This window comes from Thunnus albacares, chromosome 1 (genome assembly GCF_914725855.1).
Source record: "Thunnus albacares chromosome 1, fThuAlb1.1, whole genome shotgun sequence".
Classification (NCBI taxonomy): Eukaryota; Metazoa; Chordata; class Actinopteri; order Scombriformes; family Scombridae; genus Thunnus; species Thunnus albacares.
The window spans coordinates 3,223,566-3,250,201 of record NC_058106.1 but is presented as its reverse complement, the minus strand read 5'-3'; the positions used below and the strand labels follow the sequence as shown (position 1 = coordinate 3,250,201).

General features: G+C 40.2%; 1 protein-coding gene across 4 annotated transcripts in view; it reads left to right on the top strand.

The window, feature by feature from the left end:
* Nucleotides 1-26,636, top strand: part of adamtsl3 (ADAMTS-like 3) — a 297,355-nt gene that overhangs the window by 139,626 nt on the left and 131,093 nt on the right. For all 4 annotated transcript variants that reach the window (XM_044349913.1, XM_044349979.1, XM_044350063.1 and 1 more), the window contains 2 exons: nt 16,123-16,168; nt 24,266-24,502. In XM_044349913.1, the coding sequence (XP_044205848.1) occupies nt 16,123-16,168; nt 24,266-24,502 (283 nt within the window). The remainder of the gene's footprint in view (nt 1-16,122; nt 16,169-24,265; nt 24,503-26,636) is intronic.

Below are 26,636 nucleotides of genomic sequence, written 5' to 3'. Positions count from 1 at the left end.
TGTGAAGCACCCAAAGGCAAATTTGTGATTTGTGATATTGGCCTTTACAAATAAAATTAACTTGAATTGACTTGACTTGACATTCTTTATCATGCTTATGGTACATCTGACTACAGTCACCGCAAAAAAAATTGAGCTCTCAGCAGTTGTGTGTTAAGGTGTAGTGGATAACAGCATCACTCACCAAAAAACCTACTGACTGAATGACTAGCAACATCAGGGCTTGCCTTGCCTGAGGTGAAAACTCAAGCAATGACAGCAGGTAGTTATTGACTTACCCAACATGTGTTTATTTCCCACTAATGTTACGATCCACACCATCTTCTATCTAAACACTGTTGCTGGGGTTTTATTGATAATTCACATGCCCACTCTCATTGTGTTGCGAACATTGGGGAAAACTGCAAGTGCTGAAAGTGAATAAAGCCTTTCTCTCATTAACCAACTCTAATTGTGTTAATATTGAGGCATGCGATGAAAGTGTATAAAGTTTGCACTTCAAATTTAGGACAAGCACCGGAGGATCTGGAGATTGCAGTTGATTCGACAAAAATCCTTTCCTGGTTCAACTGTAGCTCACTACACTGCTTGCCACAAGCTACTGCTGGGTTTTTTTTTCTTACTATACTGCACACCTTCTACACATGTGTGAGTTTCAGGATACTGACTGAAGCCCTATTCACACAGGACTAGTATCACCTGGGGACCTCTAGTAATTTGTATTAATTGCGGAGGTTGTCTGTGATCTTAATCCCGTGCGAATCTGCCATGTCCATAATTTGTAAAGTAAAAATTTCACCACATCAATGTGTATCAATGAGGACCTGCCACCTTGAAGTATTTTCCTTCCTGTCACCATGTTAAGGTGTTCTTTTAATGATATCCTTAACATTTCTCAGCACAAAAACAAAAAGTGTCCTTGATAACACAACAATATGACAGGTTAATGTTAAGACCATCAGTAATTATTCTCCTTCGATTCTGAGAAATAAAGGTTGTTTGTCAATTGAGGAAGCGGCTACATTACCCATGAGCCTCATCGACCGTTACTATGAAGATGAAGATAGTCTGATTTGCATTACTCTACAAAACTTTTATTTAGGGACTGTTTGTTATTAATCAGAGGGAGGGGGGTGGCTGGGGTGTGACTTTGTTTTTTTTTTTATCATGACCCTCCCCAGAGCTACAAATATTTTTCCTTGAGCCTCCCTGAGGCTGAGACTGGGAGAAATGCATGACCCTCCCTCCACCATAAATAACCTTATTTAATTATATTCACACCAAAGTTAGGTAGTATTGGAAAAAATAAAAAGCAAGCTGACCTTTTCCAACCATTACGTTTAAGAGTGAACCGTGACTCTTGAACCTTGGCTCTCTGACCTCCCTTCCCTTGTTGGGAAAACACAAACTACCAGCCCAACTTATTGTGTCCTCTCTTGTAGTACTGCAAAGGTTACCTATGACAATACCAGCTCTGAAACAAAAATAAGATGCTAACTTGGTCCAACCAATGTAACGAGCAAACAGCACAGAGGGAGTGAGAGTTATCACCAAAACAAACAGCTAATTTCTTGAGCAAAATGCAAATAATCACATCATCACACAAGCTGTGTGCACTTCAGTTGAATATGGGTGCATGACAGCCACCCTCCTACCACACAAAACCAACAAAATTTAATAAGCTTACACACACACACACAAACACACATACATCACAGCATGCACACAGCCAACATTAGTAACATGTGCATATTGATGACCGTTTTTCCATATAATCCATAACATACACAACAGAGTCACTTTTCTTCATTATCTCTGGTGTAGGTCTTCCTTTGCAAATTAACTCCAACTTTTCATTAAAAGTTCATCTTGAAAAAGGCATGGATAATACTCACTAGCCATGGTAGCTCCTGGCTTGTTGAGCTGTTTTTTTCCTGCTAGCTTGTGATTTCAGTGCGCTATTGCACCGTTTAACACGTAATGTCAAAGGCCGGGAGACTCTGCCTATTCAGTACAGCACAGGTGTACCAGCGTGTTAATGGTGCGGACCCTCTCAGAGCGCACAGCGGGCTGAATTTGTCATAAAGTAGCGACAACAAAGCCGGCCCACTTAGGGGGAAGATATGATTATGATTGGTCAATTTTACTGTCATTTGAATTACTCAGCCATCTGTAAAATTATAGCTGGACCACCAATCACAGAGCTGAAAGCAGACATTTTCCTTCCAGCAACTGTTGAGGAGCAAAATTCTGATAGGCTGACAAAAGGGGCTTCTTTCATTTAACATATTCCAAAACAAACTGAATAGGCAGGTTTGAATGGTTTATTTCCTCAGAAACTTTTGATGAGTCCCATCACCATACAGCAGTAAAATATGTATTTTGAAAAGAAAAAAACTTATTTAAAATAAATACAAAATGCAACCATTCTAAGTTGTATATCCTTCCCCCTTACTATTATTTTGAATTACTGAATTTAAAGGAAGGAATAAAAATAGACAAAAGTAAGGTAATAATAATAATCATGAAATAAAGTAATATTAAAATTAAGTTGAAATTTTAAAATCTATTTACAGAACAGAATACTAATAGTTTTGAAATGGGATATAAAACTTCAATATTGACTGTACAAAGGAAATATGGACTTTGCTATGGACAAAGAAATGAATTGTATGAAATGTATAAAGGTGATAAGAGCAACAATTAAATGTGACATGTGCATAAATAATTAAATGATGTGAATGTACTGCACAAGTCCAGTTTGATGAAATATATGTAAGTGACAAGTGCAGGCATTAAATGAGGGGAATGTAAAGTTCAGTTTGATAACCCCATCTTCATCCCATTTACACACACACACACAATGTTGGAGTGCTTTATTGGGTGACGTGGCTCCATATTAATTGAGGAAGACTCTGTTTTTAAGAAAGATGATTTCATATTAAATATTCTCAGCCACATAGTCTTTGAAATATAAAAATAAATGAGCTGCCTCCTCTTCCATAATCCTGAAACTCACACATGTGTAGAAGGTGTGCAGTATAGTAAGAAAAAAAAACCCAGCAGTAGCTTGTGGCAAGCAGTGTAGTGAGCTACAGTCGAACCAGGAAAGGATTTTTGTCGAATCAACTGCAATCTCCAGATCCTCCGGTGCTTGTCCTAAATTTGAAGTGCAAACTTTATACACTTTCATCGCATGCCTCAATATTAACAACACAATTAGAGTTGGTGAAGGAGAGAAAGGCTTTATTCACTTTCAGCACTTGCAGCTTTCCCCAATGTTAGCAACACAATGAGAGTTTTCACCTCAGGCAAGGCAAGCCCTGATGTTGCTAGTCATTCAGTCAGTAGGTTTTTTGGTGAGTGATGCTGTTAGCCACTACACCTTAATACACAACTGCTGAGAGCTCAATTTTTTTGCAGTGACTGTAGTCAGATGCACCATAAGCATGATTAAGAATGTATATATAGAAGTAATTACAATTCACCCTGCAGGGACCGTGAAAGTCTGAATGTATGACTTTCATGGCAATTCATCATATAAATGAAGAAACATTTCACTTAAAACTACAAGTTCACTAACAAAGACCACGCCATTTGAACGGTATAAAAAGTCATTTTATTTGGATTGTCGAGAGGGTTCAGGATTGGATGAGGATAGTGTATGGTGGGCTGGATGGGGGTCGAGGAGAGGGAAGAAGGGGGTCGATTGCCAGGGGATGAATGGGAGCTGAAGATTGGTACAGGTCGTGTATGGTGGGATGATGGGGTCGAGGAGAGCGATGAAGGGGGTCAATGGTATGGGGATGACCGGGACCAAATGGAATCACAAAGAGGCTGGAGCATCTAAGAACCCGGGGGTCAAGACTCAGGGTGGGGGACATGTCTCGATGAGCTTTCTGCTTTGTCATCCCCCAAAGTTAACTTCATTGGACTAAGTGAGAACGGGCTCTTTGAATGTCGCTGAGGTAGGTATGGAACCTTGGGAAGACTAGCAGTCAAGAATTTTATTTATTTAATTTTAACAGGTGGTCTGGGATTTCTTATTTGGAAGCGGTTGAAGCGGCTCCAGTGTGGAAGAATTGGCCGGAGTACGGTTAGAAATGTGGACTGACAGGTTGCCTGTGCGGAGAGTTTGGTAGTGGGCCAGGAAGTCTGAAGTGAGGGGCGAACGTTTGGCATAAGATGTGGTTCGGACTTACAGATAACATGCCGAAGTGTGCGTGAAACAAGTTTTATGGAGACGTTAGTTCGGCTGGCGTAGACGTGTATGGTGGAAGATTTAATCTTGAGAATGGAACGGGCGAAGGTGGTGAAGCAGGAGAGGGTCAGGACATTGAGTGAAGGGAACGAAAGACCGTGGGAGGCATCGAAGCTGAAAATGCAGGGACCGGCTTTCAGGTGGGAATCTGAGACTGATGCCAAGGATTTAAATTTCTAGTTTATTATGGCTGACGACGATGCAGTAGGCTGTATGAACGAGGATGACTGGAAGACAAAGAAGGACTGCGAAGATGACTTGGTACAGTTCATAGAGAGCAGGGGGGAAGGGGTGGTGACCGTTCAGGTGGCTGATCGGAGGCAAACCACCTACTGCTGCGTCTGAGCATGGCAGGATGGAACAGGAGGAAATGGAGTGTGTCCAGTAGAGGGAGCACCGAGGCTTGGTGTGACTGTGGCTGAGGTAACAGCAGGACCAGTAGTGGCTATTGGAAGACAGAGAAGAAAAGAGCTAGGGGGGCAGGTGGAGCTGAAAGCGCTGAGGTAGCTGCAGCTGAAGGAAGGGAAGAGGAAAAGATGCAGGGATGAGGGGATGTATATGCAGGAGTCGATTGTGCAGCCTGTGGACGCAGGGATGAGATGAAAACAAAAACAAAAACGAAACAGAGGGGGTTAGAAAGGAGGGAGCTCTGTGGCTTCCTTACATATCAACTAATGATGAGGAAAAACTAGGCTCTCTGAAGCAATGAATCCATATGAAGCGATTGCAATGAAAATTGTTCACCGTGGCAAAGCAGTTGATACAGTCAATGTCACTGAAAATGAGGGTATGCCCTCAATGATACCTCGAGATGTAAATAAAGGTTGAATGAATGAAAAGAAGCAGACTGAGGGAGCTCTAGTAGCTGTGGCAGGAGGAAGCGAAAAAGGGTGCTGTAAACAAATAATATTGACGGAGGAGAGCCAGGATGATTTATAAAGGATGGACGGAGGGAGGGATGAGGGATGAAGGGATGAGGGTCAAGGGTCGAAGGGTGAGAGATGAAGAGATGAGGGTCGAGGGGTGAAGGATGAAGGGATGAGGGTTGAGGGATGAAGGGATGAAGGTTGAGGGCTGAGGGAAGAAACATAAAAGAAGGAGCTGCTGAAGCGGGTGGAGCCGAAAGCGTAGAGGTAGCTGCAGCTGAAGGAAGGGAAGAGGAAAGGATGAGGGGATGTATGTGCAGGGGTTGATTGTGCAGCCTGCGGACACGGGGATGAGAGAAAAGATGAAAAGTGGGACGACCGTCTCCTTGAGAGCTCAAGGGAGGTGAGCAAACATCCGGTTGAAGATGTTAATAGCTTGGAAAAGAGCTGCGTCCGAGTGGGCCATTGCGTGGATGGTGTGGAGCGTCTGGATCCCAGCTGATCAGAAGTGCGGCATCTGGAGGAGAAGGGTTCCATGTGGATGTGGTGGTGAAGGAGATATCACGTTGGTACTGCTGGATCTAGTCGTGGGCGGTATGTTGCCGAGGAACGTGGATCACAGAGCACCGGCGGGAGGTAAGCGTGTGTCATAGGTCGCGTGAGAACTGAGACGAACGGGAGAGAAAGGGGTTAGACACGCTTATATAGGTATGCACGGATGATTGAATTAGTGAGGCACAGGTGATTGAATTTAGTGAGAGAGAGGGGCGTGGTCTTGTTCCTGAACCTTTGTTATAATAATAACTCCATTAAAACTCATAGTGGCGTTAAACTAAAAGTTAAGTGATCATAAGTCATTAGGATTCAACCTTTGGGGACCACGAATGTCTACAAAATTTCATAGCAATCCATCAAATATTTGTTGAATTATTTCAGTCTAGAAAGTGGTGGACCGACCAAAAGACTGACACTGTCATACTGCTAGCATGGCTGAAAGGTCCACACTGTGGAAAAATATGAATCACTAAATGACTAAACAAAATAAAAACAGAACACACATCTCACTGTAAAGGATAATTAACAACATTAGTCAACATCGTACTTATAATGCAGATCAGGGAACTCTAAAAATCAGCTTCACTTATTTGAGAGAGGGAGAGAGAAAGTTGGGTGTGTACTGTATTGTCCTCACACTGATAAACACATCAAATGTGCGGATTCTGAGTCTCAACTGTTTTGAAAAGCCACAATGAGACAGTCTGCTCTCATTGTCAGCCTGTGTCTGCTCAACTATCTGTTGTGCATTGTTGCCTGTTCAGGAACTCATCACAGCCAGTCTATTTCAGACTGCCCTGTGGCATCCTTCTATCACCTCCTGGCAACATAATTGTCTCCATTATTTCTGACTGCAGCTCAGCCTCACTTTCTCACCTGCCACAGTTGAAATTTCTCCCTCTCTGGGCATCAAAGTCATAAGTGAGAACATCTCTGCTGCACACACACACAAAACACATATGTGGTAAATACACAAAGTAGTGCTAAAGATTGTTAATTGGCACCTTGTGGTTATGAGTTAAAATGAGTAGTACTGAAAGAGAGACAAAGGGGGAGTAAATACACCCTGCAAACTGGGCTAGCCCTTTGGGTTTCTCTGGAGGTGGTTTTATGGTTGATTTGTCATATTCAGGCCAGCGATGCACCATTGAATGTTTCCTTTAGAGGAAAGGTTTTCTCCCTACGGGGTGTAGAGTTACCAGGGCTGACAGACAGATGTTTATGATCCTTGAAGACAAGACTTAACTTTGTTATCCAGATGCTCATTCCCTATTTGCATCATAGACACTGACTGTAATGTAACCAGGTCACAGGTTTGTTTCAATCAGACTACTGTAAGGTTAAACAATGTGCTGATATTGACACATGATATACTTTTTTAGTTTAGTTTTATTTAAATCTTAAAGGCTCTCCGTACACACAAGGTTAGATTCACTGCAGCTTCTGTGCAGTTGTGATGCATTCTGCCTCAAACACATATGCTTTATGAAACTGAAGGAGCAGGCTGGAGTTGCAGTTTCCCTGCTTTTATATAGCAAAAAGCTTTACAATATGCCTCTCATTCACCCATTCACTGACACACTCACACATTGCTGGCAGTGACATAATACAGTGTATAATATACATAGTAGGGGTGCCTGGATACAAATACATTATTCGGCAAAGCACAAATAATGTTTTTTTTTTTTTTTACAAATATTTGTTTCATACAAATATTTAAAAAAAATATTTGTTAGTTAGAGGCCTGTCTGCAATGAGGCGATGAGTAAAGTTTCAGCTCAGTAGTCAGCGCAGTCGTCTATGATCTGGGAGACTCCAGTTCAAGATTCAGTGTGGGGACCTCCTTCATAAGGTAGTTTACTTATGAACACTTATTGTAACACTTTAATTGTCTAAAATTAAAAGTGTAATAAAAACAAAAACAGCCTCTTTCCACTTTTATTCGAATACAAATACAAATACAAATAATTTTGCTGCCTCAACAAATACAGATACAAATACAAATACTGGGCTCTCTGCACATCCCTAATACACAGTATAATATCATAATTTTATGGATGATATTTTGAGTGGAGTTGAGCTGTGGACAAAGTAAATATTTTGTAATCAAGATCAATGCAATAATTTTTTCCCTACTTTGGTGATCTCATCTGAGATCCCAAATTCCACTTGAATGAGGGGAGGGGCTCATTTATTAGACTATAGATTATATAGTGGTGGAAACTGCCCCCCAAATGGTACAAGAAGTAATCTGAATTTTCACAAACTGACCCAAAAAATTATAACCCACACAATTAAACAAAAAGTAGCCCAGTTATGCAGAAAAATGCCCAATCTGGCAGCTGTCAATCACTCCCAGAATGTATCTCGGAGGTCAGTACCAGGTACAGTCCAGGAGCTGTCATAGTAGATCAGACACTGAATCCTCAAATATGCAAACTCGGTGAGTAAATCTGGTCCTCAATGTCCAGTTTATTAGGTTCCCCTAAAGTAATGCAACAGCCCAGCAGTAAATCCTACCTTCATTAAAATGTTCAGCTTTTGTTGGTGATTTTTTAGGCTGTAGTATTGATGGATTCCGTTGTTATACTGATATACTTGTTTCTAATATACTAGTCTTCAGGTACTACTTTTGCTAGATAAGTTGTAAAAATGTGGATGATGGGTACAACTGTTGCTGCAGTGACACGTTGTTTTGCTGGAGCCCAGAATTGATTGCACAGGATGCTGTGTGTAAACCCAATTTAGAATGGGTCTGCATCAGCCTGATTAGACTTTAATTGCCATTAACACCTGTGACAAACATAGCTGATTGACACACCCGGGGCTTTATTTCTGTTGCGGCGCTACAGCCAGTGCAAACAGCACTCTTACAGTTTGGTATTTTCCTGGACCTTGACATTTGCTTTCCCCATTGCTTTGTGGTATTTCAGTGCTCAGCGCACACAGCTGGTAGGAGAGGTGCAAACAGTTTCCATCAAATGAGGCAGCTCAATCTGATGATTCAATCAATATCAACACATTAAGCAGTGCCTTTAGCAACTGTAGCCTGTAGAATTTAGAGGATAGTACTGAAAAATGAAAATTGTAATTGAATCCTTTCCAACTAGTAGATCGATTTAAATCAGTGTCAAAAATAAAAGTTTAATGTAATAATAGCAGGGACTACAGTAAAGCAGTGTAGTACACTGATCTGTAAATGAATATGGGTGATTCTTACAGCATCCTTTAAATCAAGTCCATTTTTCTTTATATAGCCCAATATCACAAATCTCAAATTCATCTCAGGGAGCTTTACAGTCTGTACAGCAATTTAACATCCTCCATCCCTCAATTTGAATAAGGAAAAACTCTCCAAAATATAACTGCACTAAATCTGCAACGCTGGTACCCTCTGGCGGGGTCCTAACCCTCAGGCTGGGAAACACTGATTTACACCATCATCTGGTAACTACATGTATCAGGATCTATCTGATTCAGCTGGACAGGTTACTGATTGAGTCAACACATCATATGTTCGTTTCACTGTCATTTTTCAGAGCAGCATGTCGCCATTTCTGTAAAAAGAAGACCTTCTGAGTTTTTACCAGTGGGAAAAGTGGAGACAAATGACTCAGTCAGTCACAGTGAGGAGGGGATGTGAGAGGAAAACCTCTCAGCTGGACACACATTTCACTTAATAGAGTCTGCATCAAGTTGAAGTTAGTTTAAGTTAGATACTGAACGGCTGGTCTGATGTCAGTAGCTCTGTGTTATTTGTGAGGAAATGACTTTTAGGGTAAGATCACAGTTTTAAAAGATCACAGTAAGATCACAGTTTTAAAAAAAATAATTGCAGCCACGTGGCGTCTCGCCTTCCATAAGCATTACATTATCTTACTCTGAACATCTGATCATGGCATGTTGACATCTTTTGGGTAAAAGTTCTCAACAAATGAGGTATCGAGATTCACTTCCTGTCCTTGATTATGCTTATTAAGCCCCCCTGCAAGTCCTCCGTGATGATATATCAAAGCTGCATTTTATCAGCCTGACCTGCACGTCCCTGGTGACTGTTTGAAGTCTGATGAGGTTCCACGTCCTCAGACGTCTGTAGAGTGGCAGTGGATGGTTGAGACAGGCTGAGTGTGGCCTTGATCGCTGTAAACCCTGATCACAGCACCCTGAGTCTGGAAATGATTGGCGGTCCTGATTTGTTCAGACTTCCTCCGCACTGGGAGATTCACACTCCAGTCGTTACAGAACCATCTCCCAATAAGCCAGCCGACCTGCTAGACCTGTACGTGTGTGCGTGTGTGTGTGTGTGTGTGTGTGTGTGTGCACGCTACTGACTGTATGAGTGAGGGTCAGTTTGACTTCTGGACATAATTAGAGAGGCCTTTCTGGAGAAGTGAGTGTGTTGTGTGTATTTGTGTGTGTTACCCACATGTCTCTTTGTGTGCAAGGCTATGTATGCCTGTGTGTGTTCAACAGAGCATATTCTTGCCTGTACTGTTAAGGGCTGGAAACTGTGAGGACTTATCTGGAGTACTGAGGTGTGTGTGTATGTGCAGTACATATATAATGTACTCGTGTGTCTGTCTCTGTGGACCACAGCGCATCTGGCTAGAATAAGAACATTGAGCCTAATCTGCAACTTCATTCAAAGAACCCTGCACACACACACACACACACACACACACTGGGTTTTTGTCTGGGTCCAGTGTTTCTTTTGGAGTAGAGCTTGTCTTTGCGCCTCCTCTGGTGCCAGACTGTGTCTTCCTCCCCTTTAAAGGTCCATTAACCCCCACCAGCTCTGTCTGTCCATACAGCAACACTCAGCAAGCAGAGGAAATATCTGTCTGTAGCCAAAAGAATCTAAACGTTCCTGCTGCTCTTTAGCTGTTACATGATGAGAATGTAGATTTTAGAGGGAAATTTTTGTCAGACACGATGTTGAATGATAACAGGCTAGTGAATGATACTTTTTGCTAAATTATGTTGCTTTGATCTTTTCACAAAGCTAATTTGGGTCAACAGTTGGTAGGCTGTCTACACTACACAAGTGCTTGTTACTGTAGGTTTTGGGTGTGATGTGTTTCTCAGTAACCTGTTGGAGTCCTTTTTGAGGTAATAATTAAATAAAGCTATGAGTTTCTGAGCATGAGAAGCATGTGCACACGAGTGGCAGAAAACAAGCTAGAATGAGGAGATCAACAAGTGACAAAGTTTTTGTGTCTTAAACTGCACGAACCGCAAAAGAAATGAGTGGAAAATGTTCATTGTCCCAAGAAAGAAGGAAGCCGGTTAGCTCAGGGTGCAGAATTAGTTATTTGTATGAAGTGATGTTGTCAGAGCTCCTGATTTTAATAATGATGGTTTTCCACTGAAACTGCAAGAAGAATCACCTGTTTTAAGTTAAGACAGCTCACATTGTTTCTGCATGTTTATGCTGTTGAATGTTTTTCAGGCACTATAATCAATGCTTGGATGATCAGTTTGATGTGTGTCACTTGGTGACAGCTGATAGAGGTGCAGACTGATGGCTTTGGATGGGAAATGCCTCTGATATGAGGTTTTGCACTAACATAACACATCTGGTATTGTGTGTCTGGTATATCTAGTAAAAGGCAGTTAAGAATAGAGGATTTGCTCCCCATCAAATCCTCTATTTCAAGAAACTCAACTTCTCACAATCAATGATATGAACATTTTCCAAATATGTACTTATATATATATATGATACAATTCAAGGAGGGAAATACACCAGATCATTTCTGGTCTTATTTTGAAACTAAGTCTGAGATTCACTCTGACTCAACCAGACAATCACCTCACAATTCATCTTCCCAAACATCTGACAACCAGAGGTCCATTTTCAGTCAGATACAGACATCCAAATTTATGGAACTACTATTCCCATTGGATTAAAATGTCTTCATCCTTAAAGTCATCTAGAGCACATTTTAAAACATTTTAAAATTGTTTTTTCAATAGTTTGACTTCGTTTTTCTTTCATATTTATGCATATATATCATTTAGATATAGATATAGATTATAGATAGAGTTTTTTTTTACTGTCTGCACATTCTTTTTTCTTGTTGTTTGTATGTATTTTTTTGATTTTAACCCATGCAAATAAAAATAAACTCAGTACATAATATAATAACCAGTATGAGTATAGCTGTGCTCTTAACTTGTCCAGCAGTGAAACAGAAGGAATTTCACGCCCCCCCAATCCCAAAAAATAAATAAATTCACCTCTAGACAGTACATTTACTGGTTTCCAGCAGGTTGCTTTATTTCTTAACACTGAAAATGTCCATATATAAGCTACTACATATAGTACTATAAGTACTGTGTGCACATCCTCTATTGTTTGTGAATGGGAACCACAACCATAGCAGCCAATTAGCACATTTTATGTCAAAAGTCATTCTTCTCAGAGTCATAACTGAAGCATACAGTTGTCATACTGGTGCAGTGATCCCGACTTACTTAGCTGTTTGTTCAGTGGCTGTTGAGAAAGAACATCTGTGTAGAATCAGTTTGGAAATCATCAAAACAGACATTCTTTATACCTTCATACCTTCCCTCATAATCATCAAATGTAGGCTTTTTTTCCAGACAGCTGTAAATAATCAAAGTAATGATTAGAAAAAAACGCACCAATAATTTCATACTGTGTCAAACTTTTTGTCATAAAAACTGCACTATAACATGTATATAACAATGTATGGCGTGCCCAGCTAGGATATAGTAGTTACTATGACAGAAGCCTGCAAATAGAGTGAGAAAAAAGTGGCATGTATGCATTTCATTGATTGGTTTTTCATCATTTATATCTAAAATTGAAAAGAGCAAGTTATACAAGCAACAAGGAAACTAACATGCCCTTCCATCCTACTGTGAAGCAGTTCACATGAGGTTAATCGTCTTCTCACAGTTTGGTCCAGAATGGTGCCTCTAGTCTCTGGTGTTTTGCCACAAATAAGATTATAGTATTCTCCTTTCTTCTTCTCCTCCTCATTCTTTGTCTTTCCTTCATATTTTCAGTCAATATATTACTGTGAGTTCATTATTTTCATCCCTGTATGCGCCTCTTGACAGCTTGTAATATTATCTTTTCTTCAGTTTTCAAGTGGACTCATCGTGATCATTGCTTTTCATTTTGTCAGCCGTATATTACATGGTGAAAGATGACAGAAAAGCTCTTTTATGCATTACGCATTATCAAAGGCATAACTCACATATTCAGATTGGATGAAGGTAAATGAATATCCTTCATATCCTTGTCTGTTTTCTTGCAAAATACTTCAATTTTAGAGTATTTGCTCCACATGAACATATATTTTTTAGTTATTTGTATAATTACAGATAAATAGAGGTAAGAAGGTTATTGGGTGATGAAGTGGCCCAATACTGCAGTGTAAGGCTACAACAAGGAGTTGTGACACTATATAGGAGCATTTTGAACAACAAATATATAAAAAAAGATTAACTGTAGATATGACCCACCTGTAAATACCATAGACTGTATAAAAATATGGACGTAGTTACCGTGACATCACCCGTTGGTTTCTGAAGAGCGGTTATGAAGTTCAAAGCGAGCCGCTCCGGCCGTTGCCATCTTGGCAGTGCGTGACGCTGCCTAACTCCCAGCCAATCAAAAATGAGCAAAGAGGTGGGCCGAATGGCTGAAACAAGCCACCTAGCGGCTGGCGGACCTGTCACTCAAAGCAGCCATGTCCTTCATTATGCATAACTTTACAGCTTAATAAAATTTAAACGGGTGAGTTATAAAAAAATTCACCCTCCGTACAGTTGTCATGAAAGGGGAAATTAGCTACAGAGACCAAAACTGTTTTTTGTACCAGGCTGTAAACATGATTATTTCTGCTGTAAAGTTGGGCATTTTAACATGGGGGTCTATGGGGATTGACTCGCTTTTGGAGCCTCAAGTGGTCATTCTAGGAACTGCAGTTTTTGGCACTTCCGCATTGGCTTCATTTTCCAGCCCCGGAGGTTGCCACTTGGTAAATAGTCAGGAGCCATACCTTAACAACCACTGCTTTAATGTGAACAATGCTCATGTTCACAACAGAGATAATGCACTCTGATCAGATACAAATAGCATCCAATTTTTTTTCCCTCCTCAACTTACTTGACACAATTTGACACAAACATCCCACTCCTTCCTCTGAGAGTCAAACCTCAGTCAACTCAAAACACACACACACACACACACACACACACACACACACACACATCATACACACATTGCTACTGTACACTCAGTGGGAACTTGATGGCATATTTCCAGTGTCCATTGAGGAAAAACATCCGTAAATGCATTCAGAAATCACATACAGGATAAAAAGGTTTTGTGAACGCATCCTTTAACCTCTTTTGGCACTAATAAACCAACTCTATTTCCATCTGGGCTTGCTTCACACCGTATGCATAACACCTGGTTTTCAAAGAAAAATCCTGTAATATGTACCAGTGTAATTGTGAGATGTATTTGACCACTGTTGAGTCTGGTGTAGGCCCAGTGTAAATCCAAACACAGAGGCAGATAGTAGCTTTTGCGTTACAGCACTGGCAGTAAGTGGACCTACAGATTATTTTACCAAACTACTATTTCCAGGGTCAAGAATTACTTTCACAAACTAGAAGTGGTGTAGGAAGTACAGGTTGAATCACCACTGTAGTGTTGCAGTCATTGATAAAGAACAGCAAAACAAAGCTTTACAGTGCTTCTCTGACATTGTTGTAATTGTTTCTTTTTTACAGTATACTGTGTGGCACAGTAGTTATATCCTGAAAAAGCCATCAACAGCCTGCACTGCTGTCAGCGTTGTGAGTTTAGTGGAAGACAAATGGACATGACTGTAGACATTCCCAGAGCCTGAAACAATCGCCCAACCTACACACTCACACATGCACGGACTGGTGCACGCCCACGTACAGTTTGTCCCACCATGGTTGAGTAGTTCATGCATTTCAATGGGAGAAATCTATTAATTGGTGCATTAATATGGAGCCATGGCTTGCTGTTTTCTGTGGCTAGTTTAGCTTGGAGTCAGCTGAATGGCTGCAGTGTAGCCTCATCTCTCTGTCTGCCTTAAATGGCAAATTAGACCAGGCCTGCTTTACACTGGGACAAATGAGCTGCTACCAGTTGAGTCTAATGTTATTGTAAGCTGTGTGCACTTTATGGCAGTTAACACACACTGAGAGATTGGGTGTTGTTATTTTTGCTAACAAGGTGGAATGGATTTAACAGCGTGTCCATGCTGTCACGGAGAAAGGAACGTTCTGCTATGGCACATTTCACACAAGGCTCAGGTTCATTCTGACACTGTGTGTGTGTGTGTGTGTGTGTGTGTGTGTGTCCAGTTTTGCTTGACATTTTGGGCTTTGCCAGCTTGAGCTCAGTGAAGTGCTGAGATGGCTGCTGGCTGGGTGACGTGTGCTGCAGGTGGACTGTGCTGTAATCTAACAGGTGTGTGTGCACACATACATGTGTTCATGGGTAGTTGACTCTGTGGATGTGTGCGTTCATCCACCATCTTTACTGAACATTTTGGGATCTAGCTGCTGTTCCAATTCAGAGCAAATTAAAAGAAGCTCAGTGAAAATGTAGGGGGAAAAACATCACCCAAATCACAACAAATATATATTTTGTTTATCTAGCCGTGCAGATAGTTGTTTTTTTGCGACCTAGAAATATTTGGGAGACTAAATTTCATGATACTATAGATGAAGAATATACCGGAATTTAAATTTTTTGCATCAGTATTATTATTCAGATATTTTGTTTATTATTCTGCTTTAGTTCATTATTGTGTGTGACGGTTCTCAGAGACACCTTACATCATCAGTCTGTGTGCAGGTGTGCAGTTGTTGTGTAGAGAATGTGTTAAGTGGTGGAGGTGGTTGCTGTGTGAGCTCCGGTTGCTTGAAAAAAAAAAAAAAACTAATACAAAAGAATAAATTAGGCACCAGGGAATAAAGTTGCAAAAACAGAAGACAGAGTCCTGTCTACTTAAAGGTGCAACAGTTTTATTTGCAAAGGTTTGGGAAATCCATGGCTGTGTCTTGTCATTGCCTCAATACAACATAGCTGAACACTGTAGAATTGGTTGATCTACAGCAGGCCTTTAGAAACTGAACCGGAAATAAAATGTTTGTCTTGTTATTGCTCTATCACTATCGAATGATCATATAGTATATGTAAAATGGATAATAATTCAATTCCATGTTCTGTCAGGTGTACAAAAGCTTGTACATAGCAACATGACAAAAGAGATGATTTGTGTTCTGTTTAGTTTTTTATGTTTATGAGTTTTTGATTAAAGATGATGCAGGTTTGATTCTCCACACAGCTCCACACTGACTCACCTGTTGGTTTCCATTAATGCTGAGAATCTTTTTTCCTCTTACCTTCCTTTGCAGAAACTGTGATGGCAAAAACATCCGCTACAGAACCTGCAGCAACACGGTGAGTCTGATCTTTACAACTCATTAAGAACAGTCGCTTCATTAACTTTAGATTACATGCATGTTATCCAGGAGAGAAAAAATACTTCACACTGACACCTTTGTCATGCTTTTTAAAGCAGTTTTGGAGTTTTAAAGCAGAATGAGAGAACTCTGCAAGAGGTAACAAACACTGTGTATGTATTCCATCCCCAGGTTGATGTCAGTTTCTACTCCGCACACTCTTAAGCACGTGTTAACCACACATGCTGGTCAGCAGTGCTGTTTAGAAATGAAAAATGACAAGCGAAACCAAAGATTTAATGTTGATCTTTTTTTATCTTATGTTGCTGCCATACCTGATACCATAATTCCATTTCAACTATTATGGTCATTGATCCAGGTCTGAGGGAGTGTTGCAGACTAGTTTTATGGGTTTGGGTGAGAAGAGGTCATTCTCTCCTGCAACTTTTCATGTTTCATTAATTGGGTCATCTTCTGGTTTGGTTGTGGTTCCAGGTTGATAAAATACCCAGATTCACAAAGCTCTGATGTCTGTAAAACTATCTTTTTTTATTATCAAAGAGAAACATACAAAACATTCAGGCAGCATTCTTTTTTAGGCACCATCACTGTCATCAGTTAAAATGACAAACATTGCTGGCAGCAGATCATATCAGCTGTAGCCAATTAATTTATGCAGTAAGTCATTTAAAAAATGAAACTAGACTGTTTGATTAAAGTGTTCTCTGTAAGCCAGTGTTTGTAGTCAGCTTTGTTGGATCTGTGAAGAGCATAGCTGGCAATAATGAATAATTATCAGAGATAATTATCAATTATTAGAATTAATAAATTATTAATGTGAATTAATAATAACAGGTCACCACCCAGAAATCGGGACCAATAACGAGACAATAAGGTAGTCTCATAAAAGAGTTCACCTAGAATGCTAATATTTGAGGGAAATCAACGAGGGGTGTGCTCGAATACAAATATGTTATTCGGCAACGCACGAATAGTGGATTTTTTACGAATATTTGTTTCATACAAATATTTAAAAAATTTGTTTTCGTGAAGAAAAAAAAAACATGTCAAATAACAGCACACAGGTCGGTTACATCACTATCTCAGTGTCTCTCCTCTGCTCCACTGTTACGTCTATCAGCAGGTCTTAACAAGGGGAGTCACATCCACCTGCTACATGTTGCACATTTCCTAATTTGGACATCACTCCCGAAGTTGGGGGTGTTCCTCAGAGATAAAGCTGAGCTACTGACACACACAAAGTGCCCCCAAGGGACTCTCCATAACCTGTTGTTCCCCTCCTCTCTTAGGTTGTAAAAAATAGGCAATAAATGAAAAGTGCAAAGCAATAATTACCTTTGAAGTTCTTCTCTACACATTCCATAGTGTGCTGTCTCTGTGTTATGGGTGTATAAATAGGTAGAGGTCTGTCTACAATGAGGCGATGAGTAAAGTTTTAGCTCAGTAGTCAGCACAGTCATCTATGATCTGGGAGACTTGAGTTTGAGACCCGATGTGGGGACCTCCTTCATAAGGTAGTTTATTCATGAACACTTATTGTAACACTTTAATTTTCTAAAATTAAAAGAGTAATAACAACAAAAACAGGATTTTTAAGCCTCCTTCCACTTTTATTCAAATGCAAATACAAATAATTTTGCTGCCTCAACAAACAACTTAAGCCTTCTATGTTGACCCATGAATGTTGATATTAGTATCAACATTCATGTGCGAACGAAGAAGGCTTAAGTTTGAGCTCTGACTCTCTCATTCAGCCACTTTTCACAATAAATAACCACAATAATGACAAAAGATTTCTCTTTAAAGATATAACAGTGTTTATAAAATAATAGCAAAGTTAACAGTTAGCCGATGCTTCAATCAATAAATCACTATCCTAAAATCTAATTCTACATAAGTAATAACAACAGCAGCTATGTACAGTGAAAACACAAGCGGGAGCGTGTGTGTGTTTGTGTGCGTGTTTGTGGGTGGCAAGATGGTGGACGTGATCTGGTGTGATGACGTCGCACAAGAGTTTGGATGGTGGACGTGACTATTGGAGGAAGTCACATCACGCAAGAACCAAATGGCGGAAGTGACTGTGGTGTTTCGGTTAGAACAATATCAAGACCCAATTCAGTGTATGAAAACACATGTCTGATGGTAGATAATGAAGAGCAGAGCGGTGCTGTGTCCCATGTTATCTGACTGTCAGATGTATAAGAGAGGTGTGTGTTGTGTATGTGTGTGTGTGTGTGTGTGTGTGTGTGTGGGTTAGTAGCAAGAGAGGGAAGAAAGAGGAGGAAAAGCAACCGTTGGAGGGAGAGAAGTGGTTACTTTGTCCGCAGAGAGTGGGCATACAGACGGCAGGCTGTAACGCACGCTGTCTGATTTCCGATCAACAAACAACTTACTTTTTCACTCGCAGTGGCACAAACACAGCAGTACCAAGTGGGACAAACACATAAAACAGTCTAACATGGTGAACACAACTAAACAGGCAGCAAACTTCAAATAGTCCTCGGAGTGTAGCAGAACAAAGGGACTCAGCGGTCCGTCAATTCACACAACAAAAACAACAGCATTGAAGCTGAAAATAACACACAATATAACACTGTCTCTGCCCAGACTTAAGCCTCTTATGTGGTCGCTTCAGAAAGCGAGAAGGGGGTGTTTCAGTCCATCTGGTCTGGCTCAGTTCCTAGGCTCGGATGCTGACGGGGCTGCCCTCGCGCTCTGTCGGCGGGTTTCACGGCAGCTGATCCTCGGTGGATGTTGCAGAGAAAACAGCAGAGTCAACTTAGTTGAAGAAGAGTGGGGCATAGAAGTTATCAGTATTTTCATGAAGAAAATCCTTTTTTTTCTCCCAGTTGGTGAGGGGGACACATGCACAGGGTTACCTCCTTTAGTAAACTGGCTCACTGAGAAAGCAAAGCTTCCTCCAGCAAAGTTCCACAGAATGGCGAGGATGTCTGTCTCCAGCCGGTACTTAAAGGGGCGATGACGTCATGGCTACATTGCCATGACTCCCAGTGGTGTTGTTAATGCATCTCTGCCAATGAAAGATGACAGTTTGGGACTTCACCCAGAGTTCACACCAAGGTGCGAACTGAGGAGAGCATGCTGGGAGATGGAGTCTGTTTTGGACTCCCTTTGATTGACTTGGCGCCCTTCCCTGTTATCAGGCTTTGTGACTGCATTCAGGCCTGCCTTTGTCTCATGCACATGGAGTATGAGGCCCAACAGCTTAAAATAGTTTGTTTTGTTTTGTTTTAGAATTTTTAACGATATACTGTATATATATATATATAAATACTCCCTCTCATCCACCTCCCATGGGGGGTGGTGGTGTGTCCTTCCTCAAACTTGAGCCTTCTACCAGAGGCCTGGGAGTTTTAGGGTTCTGCGCAGTATCTTAGCTGTTCCTAAGATATATATATATATATATATATATATATATATACATATGTACTCAAAGATGGCACTCCATTCATACCTATGAAAGTTGCTTGGTAGCCCATAAATTGGCTTCTGACTGTAAAGAAATTACCCAGATGTTGCCCACACTACCGCAATTGTGGACCCATAGAGCATGCTCACTAGAGACTTCCACTGGCCAAGCCGGCTAACTTCCGGTTGGCTCCTTGTTCACTCGAATGGGATAAAATCATTATACATTCTAGACTTTCCAAATGTTGTCGGACCGAATGGATCAGACTCTGATAGTGAAACAGGTCATTTTTCTATGGAAGGCCATTTCCGCCACTTGTGCTGAAAAAATAAAAGATCCTGTATCCTTATCCTTAGAATCTCATAATAATGATTTAGTATCTCATAATAATGATTTAGTATCTCAAAATAATGACTTAGTATCTCATAATAATGAGTTGGTGGCATAACGCCTCTAGATGGCGTTGTTCAGTCATTTTCAAGCTAATTCCTGAACTGAAAAACATAACTAAGTCATTATTTTTGAAATACTAAGTCATTATTTTGAGATAGGTTCTCATTATTTTGAGATAGTAAGTCATTATTTTGAGATAGGTTCTCATTATTTTGAGATAGTAAGTCATTATTATGAGATACTAAGTCATTATTTTGTGATAGTTCCTCATTATTTTGAGATAGTAAGTCATTATTTTGTGATAGTTCCTCATTATAATGACTTAAGGATCTTTTTTTTTCATCACAGTGGCAGAAATGGGCCTCCATATTTTCCAGTAATTGTGTGTGGGGAAAATGCTTTTTGGGCCACTGTTCATCACGTGAAGGACCTGGAAGTTGTAATTACACGGTTTAGCCACTATGTCAAAGTGGCTTCATAGCCCGGCACACTCCCTGGGGGCTTGGGCATGATATGCAACAATTGTCCCCGGCTGGAATCAAACCATAAATGCTGTTAGCGAGGTAAAATATACACCACTCTGTAACACAATTGTAAAATGAACTGTGTGTTTTTGCAAGTTCAATTAGATCCACAGAGGGATGATTCTTCTCTAGTGAAGCTGACTGCGTTGCCTCAGTTTCAGTAGTTGGAATCTTGCAGTTAATAATTCATGCTTACCAACTTAATAATGAATCTTCTGTAGAGTAAATACCTTGTCAAAATTAAAGTGTGCAGAAGTCAGTAAACTACACCTGTCATTTCAATGTGTCAAATACATTTTTAACCAACATTTTATAACTGCTAGTCGTGAATACTAATAAGGCTGCCACTCAGAACTTTCATTTCCTTTTCCTTACTTGAACATGTCACCTGAAATGTTGAAAACCAAACCAAAACAGATTTAAGGAGGGATTTGAAAAGATTCAGATTCAGTTTTGTCAAACCCCAACACTATTTATGGTGCACTCCCCAAGTTTTTCATGACACTCAACAGCTCAAAACTTCAGGTTTCCTCCTAGCTTGCTGTTAAGGATTTGAAACTCAGCAATGAGCTGTGAGGAAGTTTGGTGATTTCAGGATGCTATTCTGTGCTGTAACACGACTAAGGACTGTATGTTCCATCTACTATTTCCTGTTTATTTCATTACTCATAAGAGGAAAGAATATGAAACCGTGGGCTTTAAATATACATCCTTCTATGACTACTGGGTATTAATTCAAGTAACACCACAAATATGTGATGCACTGTATGTGTAGAAGCAGAGTAGGAATTTCTTCCACAACTTCACCTACTTCCAAGGTGCATGGAGAAGGAAAAATAGGTCAAAACTCCAGCAGTGAGAGTAGGGAAATAAAGAACACATCCATTCTTTTGCTATAATAAAGTCTGTCTAATGTTATATGTGAATAATCTCTCTCCCAGTCCTTGAGAGTTCATCCTGTAATATCAATGGTCGTCATTTGATCCATTGGAGACCAACAACCACAACCGCCCCCATGATGGCAGCTCCATAGTAGGTCTGCACTTTCCCAAACCACAGAAACAAATCCAGCCTGTTGAAACAACCTTCTTACACCATTTTTAATCAGAGGAAGACAAGTCTTATTTCTCTCCTTTGCCCACTGATGCGGTTCAGTCTGGATTCATTGTAGAACTTCAGTCAGATTCAGTGGGAAGTGTTCCCAAGATAATATTTATCCCATCTCCCTCCTCCACACATGGAGGCTAAGTCTGTCTGAACTGAAGGCTCTGTTCAGCAGGCTCCATAAAGGCATCAGAAGGATATGTATACTGGCAGAGTGTGAGTGAGTGAAGCTGATGTGTCAGACTGCAAGTGTCTAGTTCTCAGTCAGGGAGAGGAGGACAGAGTTATTGGCTGCCAAAAGTCTGCCAGTCGTCACCCGCAGGAACAAGCATCGTTTATTGATCTGAGACAGCTTTCAGTCCCAAGAAGCATCCAGGTGTTAATCTGTTGACAGCTTTTCTGCAGCCTTACCTCCTCTGCCATGCTCAGATGGGCTGGATTTTTTCCAATGTCCAGTTTGAATCACAAACAAACACAAGCTGCATGGAATCCAATATTTTATTAACTGTTTCAATACCTCTATGTGGTATTGTAGAAAATGCATTTCTGACACCTTGGCTCATGTTCAGGGATCCCACATATCCAATATGGACATTCTTTATTTTGGTTTCCAAGGCTGACTGATGAATTTGCCAGGCTGATATGTTGGCCGATATGGGTTTATTGCAGATAAAGTTGGTGCTTGTAAAGTTGGTTTAGATGTGAGCTACAAACTAATCACTGATTACATTTCTGAGATATCCCTGCTGACGATGGTTTACAGGTCCATGTAATGAATTAATGATACGGATGCTATAAAAAGCCACACAGCTGTGTGTAACCTGGCTGCTGGAGAACCTCATCGGTGCAATCTGTGAGACTGCACTTCTTCCTTGGTTGTTTCACTGACAGGTTCAAACACCAGTGGACCAGGTGGCGAATTAATATGAAAATGGCTGGTTCAGGACATGTCTTCCTCCATTTATGGCTCATTGTGGGAGCAGAAATGAGGCTCGTTCATGTGCGCCCAGTTTCTCAATAACTGAGATTTATAAAACAAGCAAAACAAAACAAAAGGGCTGGATGAAGGTGAATATAAATCAGAGAGTGTGGTGATTATTAAATACTTTCTCAGCCAGTCACATCACTGCTCTCATAGCTCTGAAACAGTTGTGCCAATCACAGTTAAATGTGATAACCACAGCTCAACAAACATTTCTACTGGAAATGTCTGGATGGTTCAGAGCATCATGACATGAACATACATCACCACAAATCTGCAGCGAAAGACAGATGGAGTAGATGTTTTCATCAGTTAGTTAATATAATAATGGTAGAAATAGAAAAAATAAAAATATATTTGGTGAAGCATTGGAGCAACGTTATTTCAGCCCTAATTCTAATGTATCTCACCTTGTAAATGTTCACATAGTTTAGTAATTAATGTTACACAACAGCATTTGAACTGCAATGTATTTCAAGAATAAAACATGAAACTCTACTTTTGCTAAAAAAAAAAAAAAAGATAGAAAAAGAGGATATGATGAGCCCTGCTAACCCAACACCTCCTACATAAAAAGGAAGAATATTGAGTTATAACCAACTAGTCTGATGTGTGTAGAGGTGTGTGGTTATTCTGTAGCAGCCTGGTGACATTTTCAGGTGATTTAATGAAGGTAAACACAGTGAATGAGCATGCATAATGGTGCTGCGCTCTGGCGTGGCACTTCTCTGACCAGAGGCTGCAGACATATCAACATATCTGTCCTGTTGCCTCAGATGCTGCAGGGATTTAATGAAGAGGCTTTTCATACAGTATAAAGTAGCTGTGGATAACAATATAAGAATCACCCACATTCATTTATAGATAAGATTTTTTTATAGATCTGATTTTGGTTGGAGAGTGTGTGACAAAGTGGGTGAGAACACACCATTTTTCTCCATTACACTTCGTGTTTCTTTCCATGCTCATCATTGGAACAGAACACAAGAACAGAGTGTTTAATTTAAATAACTTATTTATATTTCAAGCATTAAAACGTTATTGCAGCACATTTGCAGCAAGTTTTTAGTTTTAGCTCTTGTAGATAAAATCAACAAACTTTCAGCAGAGTGACGCGGTGCCAAAAACAGATGTGGTTCTGAGACATCTATTTTCTGTGCCACATCTAGGACCAAATTGAATCCATAATACAACAGCTTGCTTTTCACTGCTTCATTTGATTGAACTTCCCATGTGTTTGTCCCCCTTGCCCCACCTGTGCACAGTGTGTGCGGCACTGGTCACCAAAATACCACAACAGGCAAAGTGAGTTTCAAGGTCAGGAAAATACCATTACATTACACGCTACAGTTGTAGCGCTGCTTGCGCTGGTTGTTTCACCTCCGTGAAAATAGGTCCCTAAATTGGTGGAAAACTCTGGAGCAGTAACAGGAGCTGTCATTGGCCAGACATCATTTGTAGTCCTGTGAGCTCGTCCAAGCAGAGTCTCCCTTATCACCTGGCCTCTAAGAGCTTCTGTTACTGTCTGAGCTGGGCCTTATTTCATATTTACTGTGGTACACTTGCTGCAAATGTATCAGAAAAGTGAGTTAATGCAGTGGCCCTCTCCAACTTCTGTCCTTGCTAATCTCTCCTCAGGACTGCCCAGCAGAGTCAGGTGACTTCCGGACCCAGCAGTGTTCAGCCCACAATGACATCAAGCACCAGGGTGTCTCCCATGAGTGGATCCCAGCACCTTACGACCACTCAGCGCCCTGTGCACTAAGATGTCAGGCAAAAGGAAAGAGTCTCACTGTTGAACTGGCCCCCAAGGTGCTGGATGGAACACGTTGCCGTGCAGACGCCTTTGACATGTGTATCAGTGGAGTGTGTCAGGTAAGTGATGGTATTATGAATCAGTTGTTGTCCAGTCAGTGTCACTCACCTTTGACATTATTAGACTCCTTCACCATTTGTCTCATTACCTATGTGAGTGAAAAATGGTGCGATGGCAATAAACGATATCAAAACAAGAATTTGCACAGCTCTGTGACATCAAATGTTACCCAGCAGAGGCTTATGTTTGATATGTAATTTTATAACTGCTAGCATGTTCTTTCCAGGTCCTTTAGTTTCATTTGTATGCTGTTGATGTCTCTACACTTCTCTCTCATCCTCATATTTAATAATACTGAATTGTAGGTTTTATTATTCTTGCAAGTCTGCAGCAGTGCAGAATTACAGAAAGTGTGCATTTACTGCTGCCCACTGTCTTTTAATGGAAGAAAAAGTCCCTTCACACACTTGCTGTTTATACAATGGGACATCGCTGAGCTTTCACAGACATAAGTCAGAGTGAGCATGAAACAAACCAGAACTTGACAGGCATCAATGGATCATTTCTCTCTTGTGAAGGCAACCTCAGACTACAGGACCTGATACACATGAACCTGTAGTATTATTCATTTTAAAATGCGATAGCTGTCTTCTAGCCAAGTATAAACACATCCTTTTATAAAAACATGGTTTATTAACATGTTATAAAATGCATCAAAGTCATTGTAACTGTCAGCCCTATACAACGACTCTTTATATTGGGACTTTGTCAAATAAAATACAGTGGAAATTCTTTAAATGTGAAATATCTGATAAAAGAATAAACAAGACTAATAACCTGACTGACCATGCACATCTATCCTAGTAAAGTATTCAGAGCCCCACATAGAGAGTTGTTTAATAATAGATACAAGAGTACATAAGAGTAATTGTATTCAGTTTATTGATCAGCATATTGCATTATTCTTACAAACAACATCCTTAATTAGATGGGATGCATTTAAAGCTTAATCCTTTAAATCAAATCAATTTGGAAAGGAAATGTCAAAGATTAAAAGACAAATTAAAATATGAGAATGTGAGCTACCAGGAATGATAAATTATTACACAAATAATAATATGGAGAGAAAATAAGTAAATTGCTCTACAATTCTACAAAATAAAAATTGATCTAACAGTGAATACAGCTTATGATCTCTCTTTTGCTTTTTGTGTCTTGTTTATATAGGAGAAAAACTGAAAACCAATAAGTATATTCAAAAAAAGGAACCTGGCCAAACATCCAGTGTCAACCCCATCACTTCTAGTAGGCAGCTCTATTCTGCACTCAGTAGTTTTGTGTAAATTATATTCTTGACATACAGGATATTACTGCTCAGAGTATTCACATCGCTGCTTTGCTTTGCAGCCAATAATTTGGTGTTGCATGTGGTAGTGGGCCTTCATGAAATGAAAGGATGAGCTGAAACATGGAAACTTTAGTCCCTGCAGTGTCATAATCATGTCAGAGACTCTATATTTAGTTGAGCTTTGTTTTAGGATGCACAGAAGGGGGATTTACTGCAGATATGTTCTATTCCCAGGCTGGCTGCTTGATTAGAGGCTGTTTGTGAGTGCATGACAGGAGGGAGGAGCGCACGTATCACATTTGACAGACCCATTTCCACAACAATTATTTATATATACTCTTTGGCACATAGGTGATGTAGCAGAGGGCAGCAGTGGAGTGAAAACCTATTATGAGCTACTGAGTGTTCTCGTCCAACTGTCAAGTGAATTCAGATGCGCTTCCATCAGCTTTGTTGAAACGGAAAACAAGAATTGATGAGTTTTAGACAGCTTGTTGTTTTTTTTTTCATTTTGATGTTGCTGTCAGGGTGACTATATTTCACGCTGTATGAAGATGAAAATAACAAATCGGGATTGGCAATTTTGACGTATTCCACTTAACAGCCACACCAACCTTGACCTCTGCACAGGAGAGACATTTGTGAGAGGTTGACATTTAAAAGCACCCAAAGCAACTTTCATGGTTAAATGTTCATCTGACAGATGCATTTCTATCAACACCTACTGTATCACATCACCTTAATTAGAAGTTGCACCAACACCAGTGATCAGAGTGATTGTTATTGTGTTTAAAATTGGATTTAGTTCATCTTAATTACCAGTATCATCAGTTATTTTCATTGAA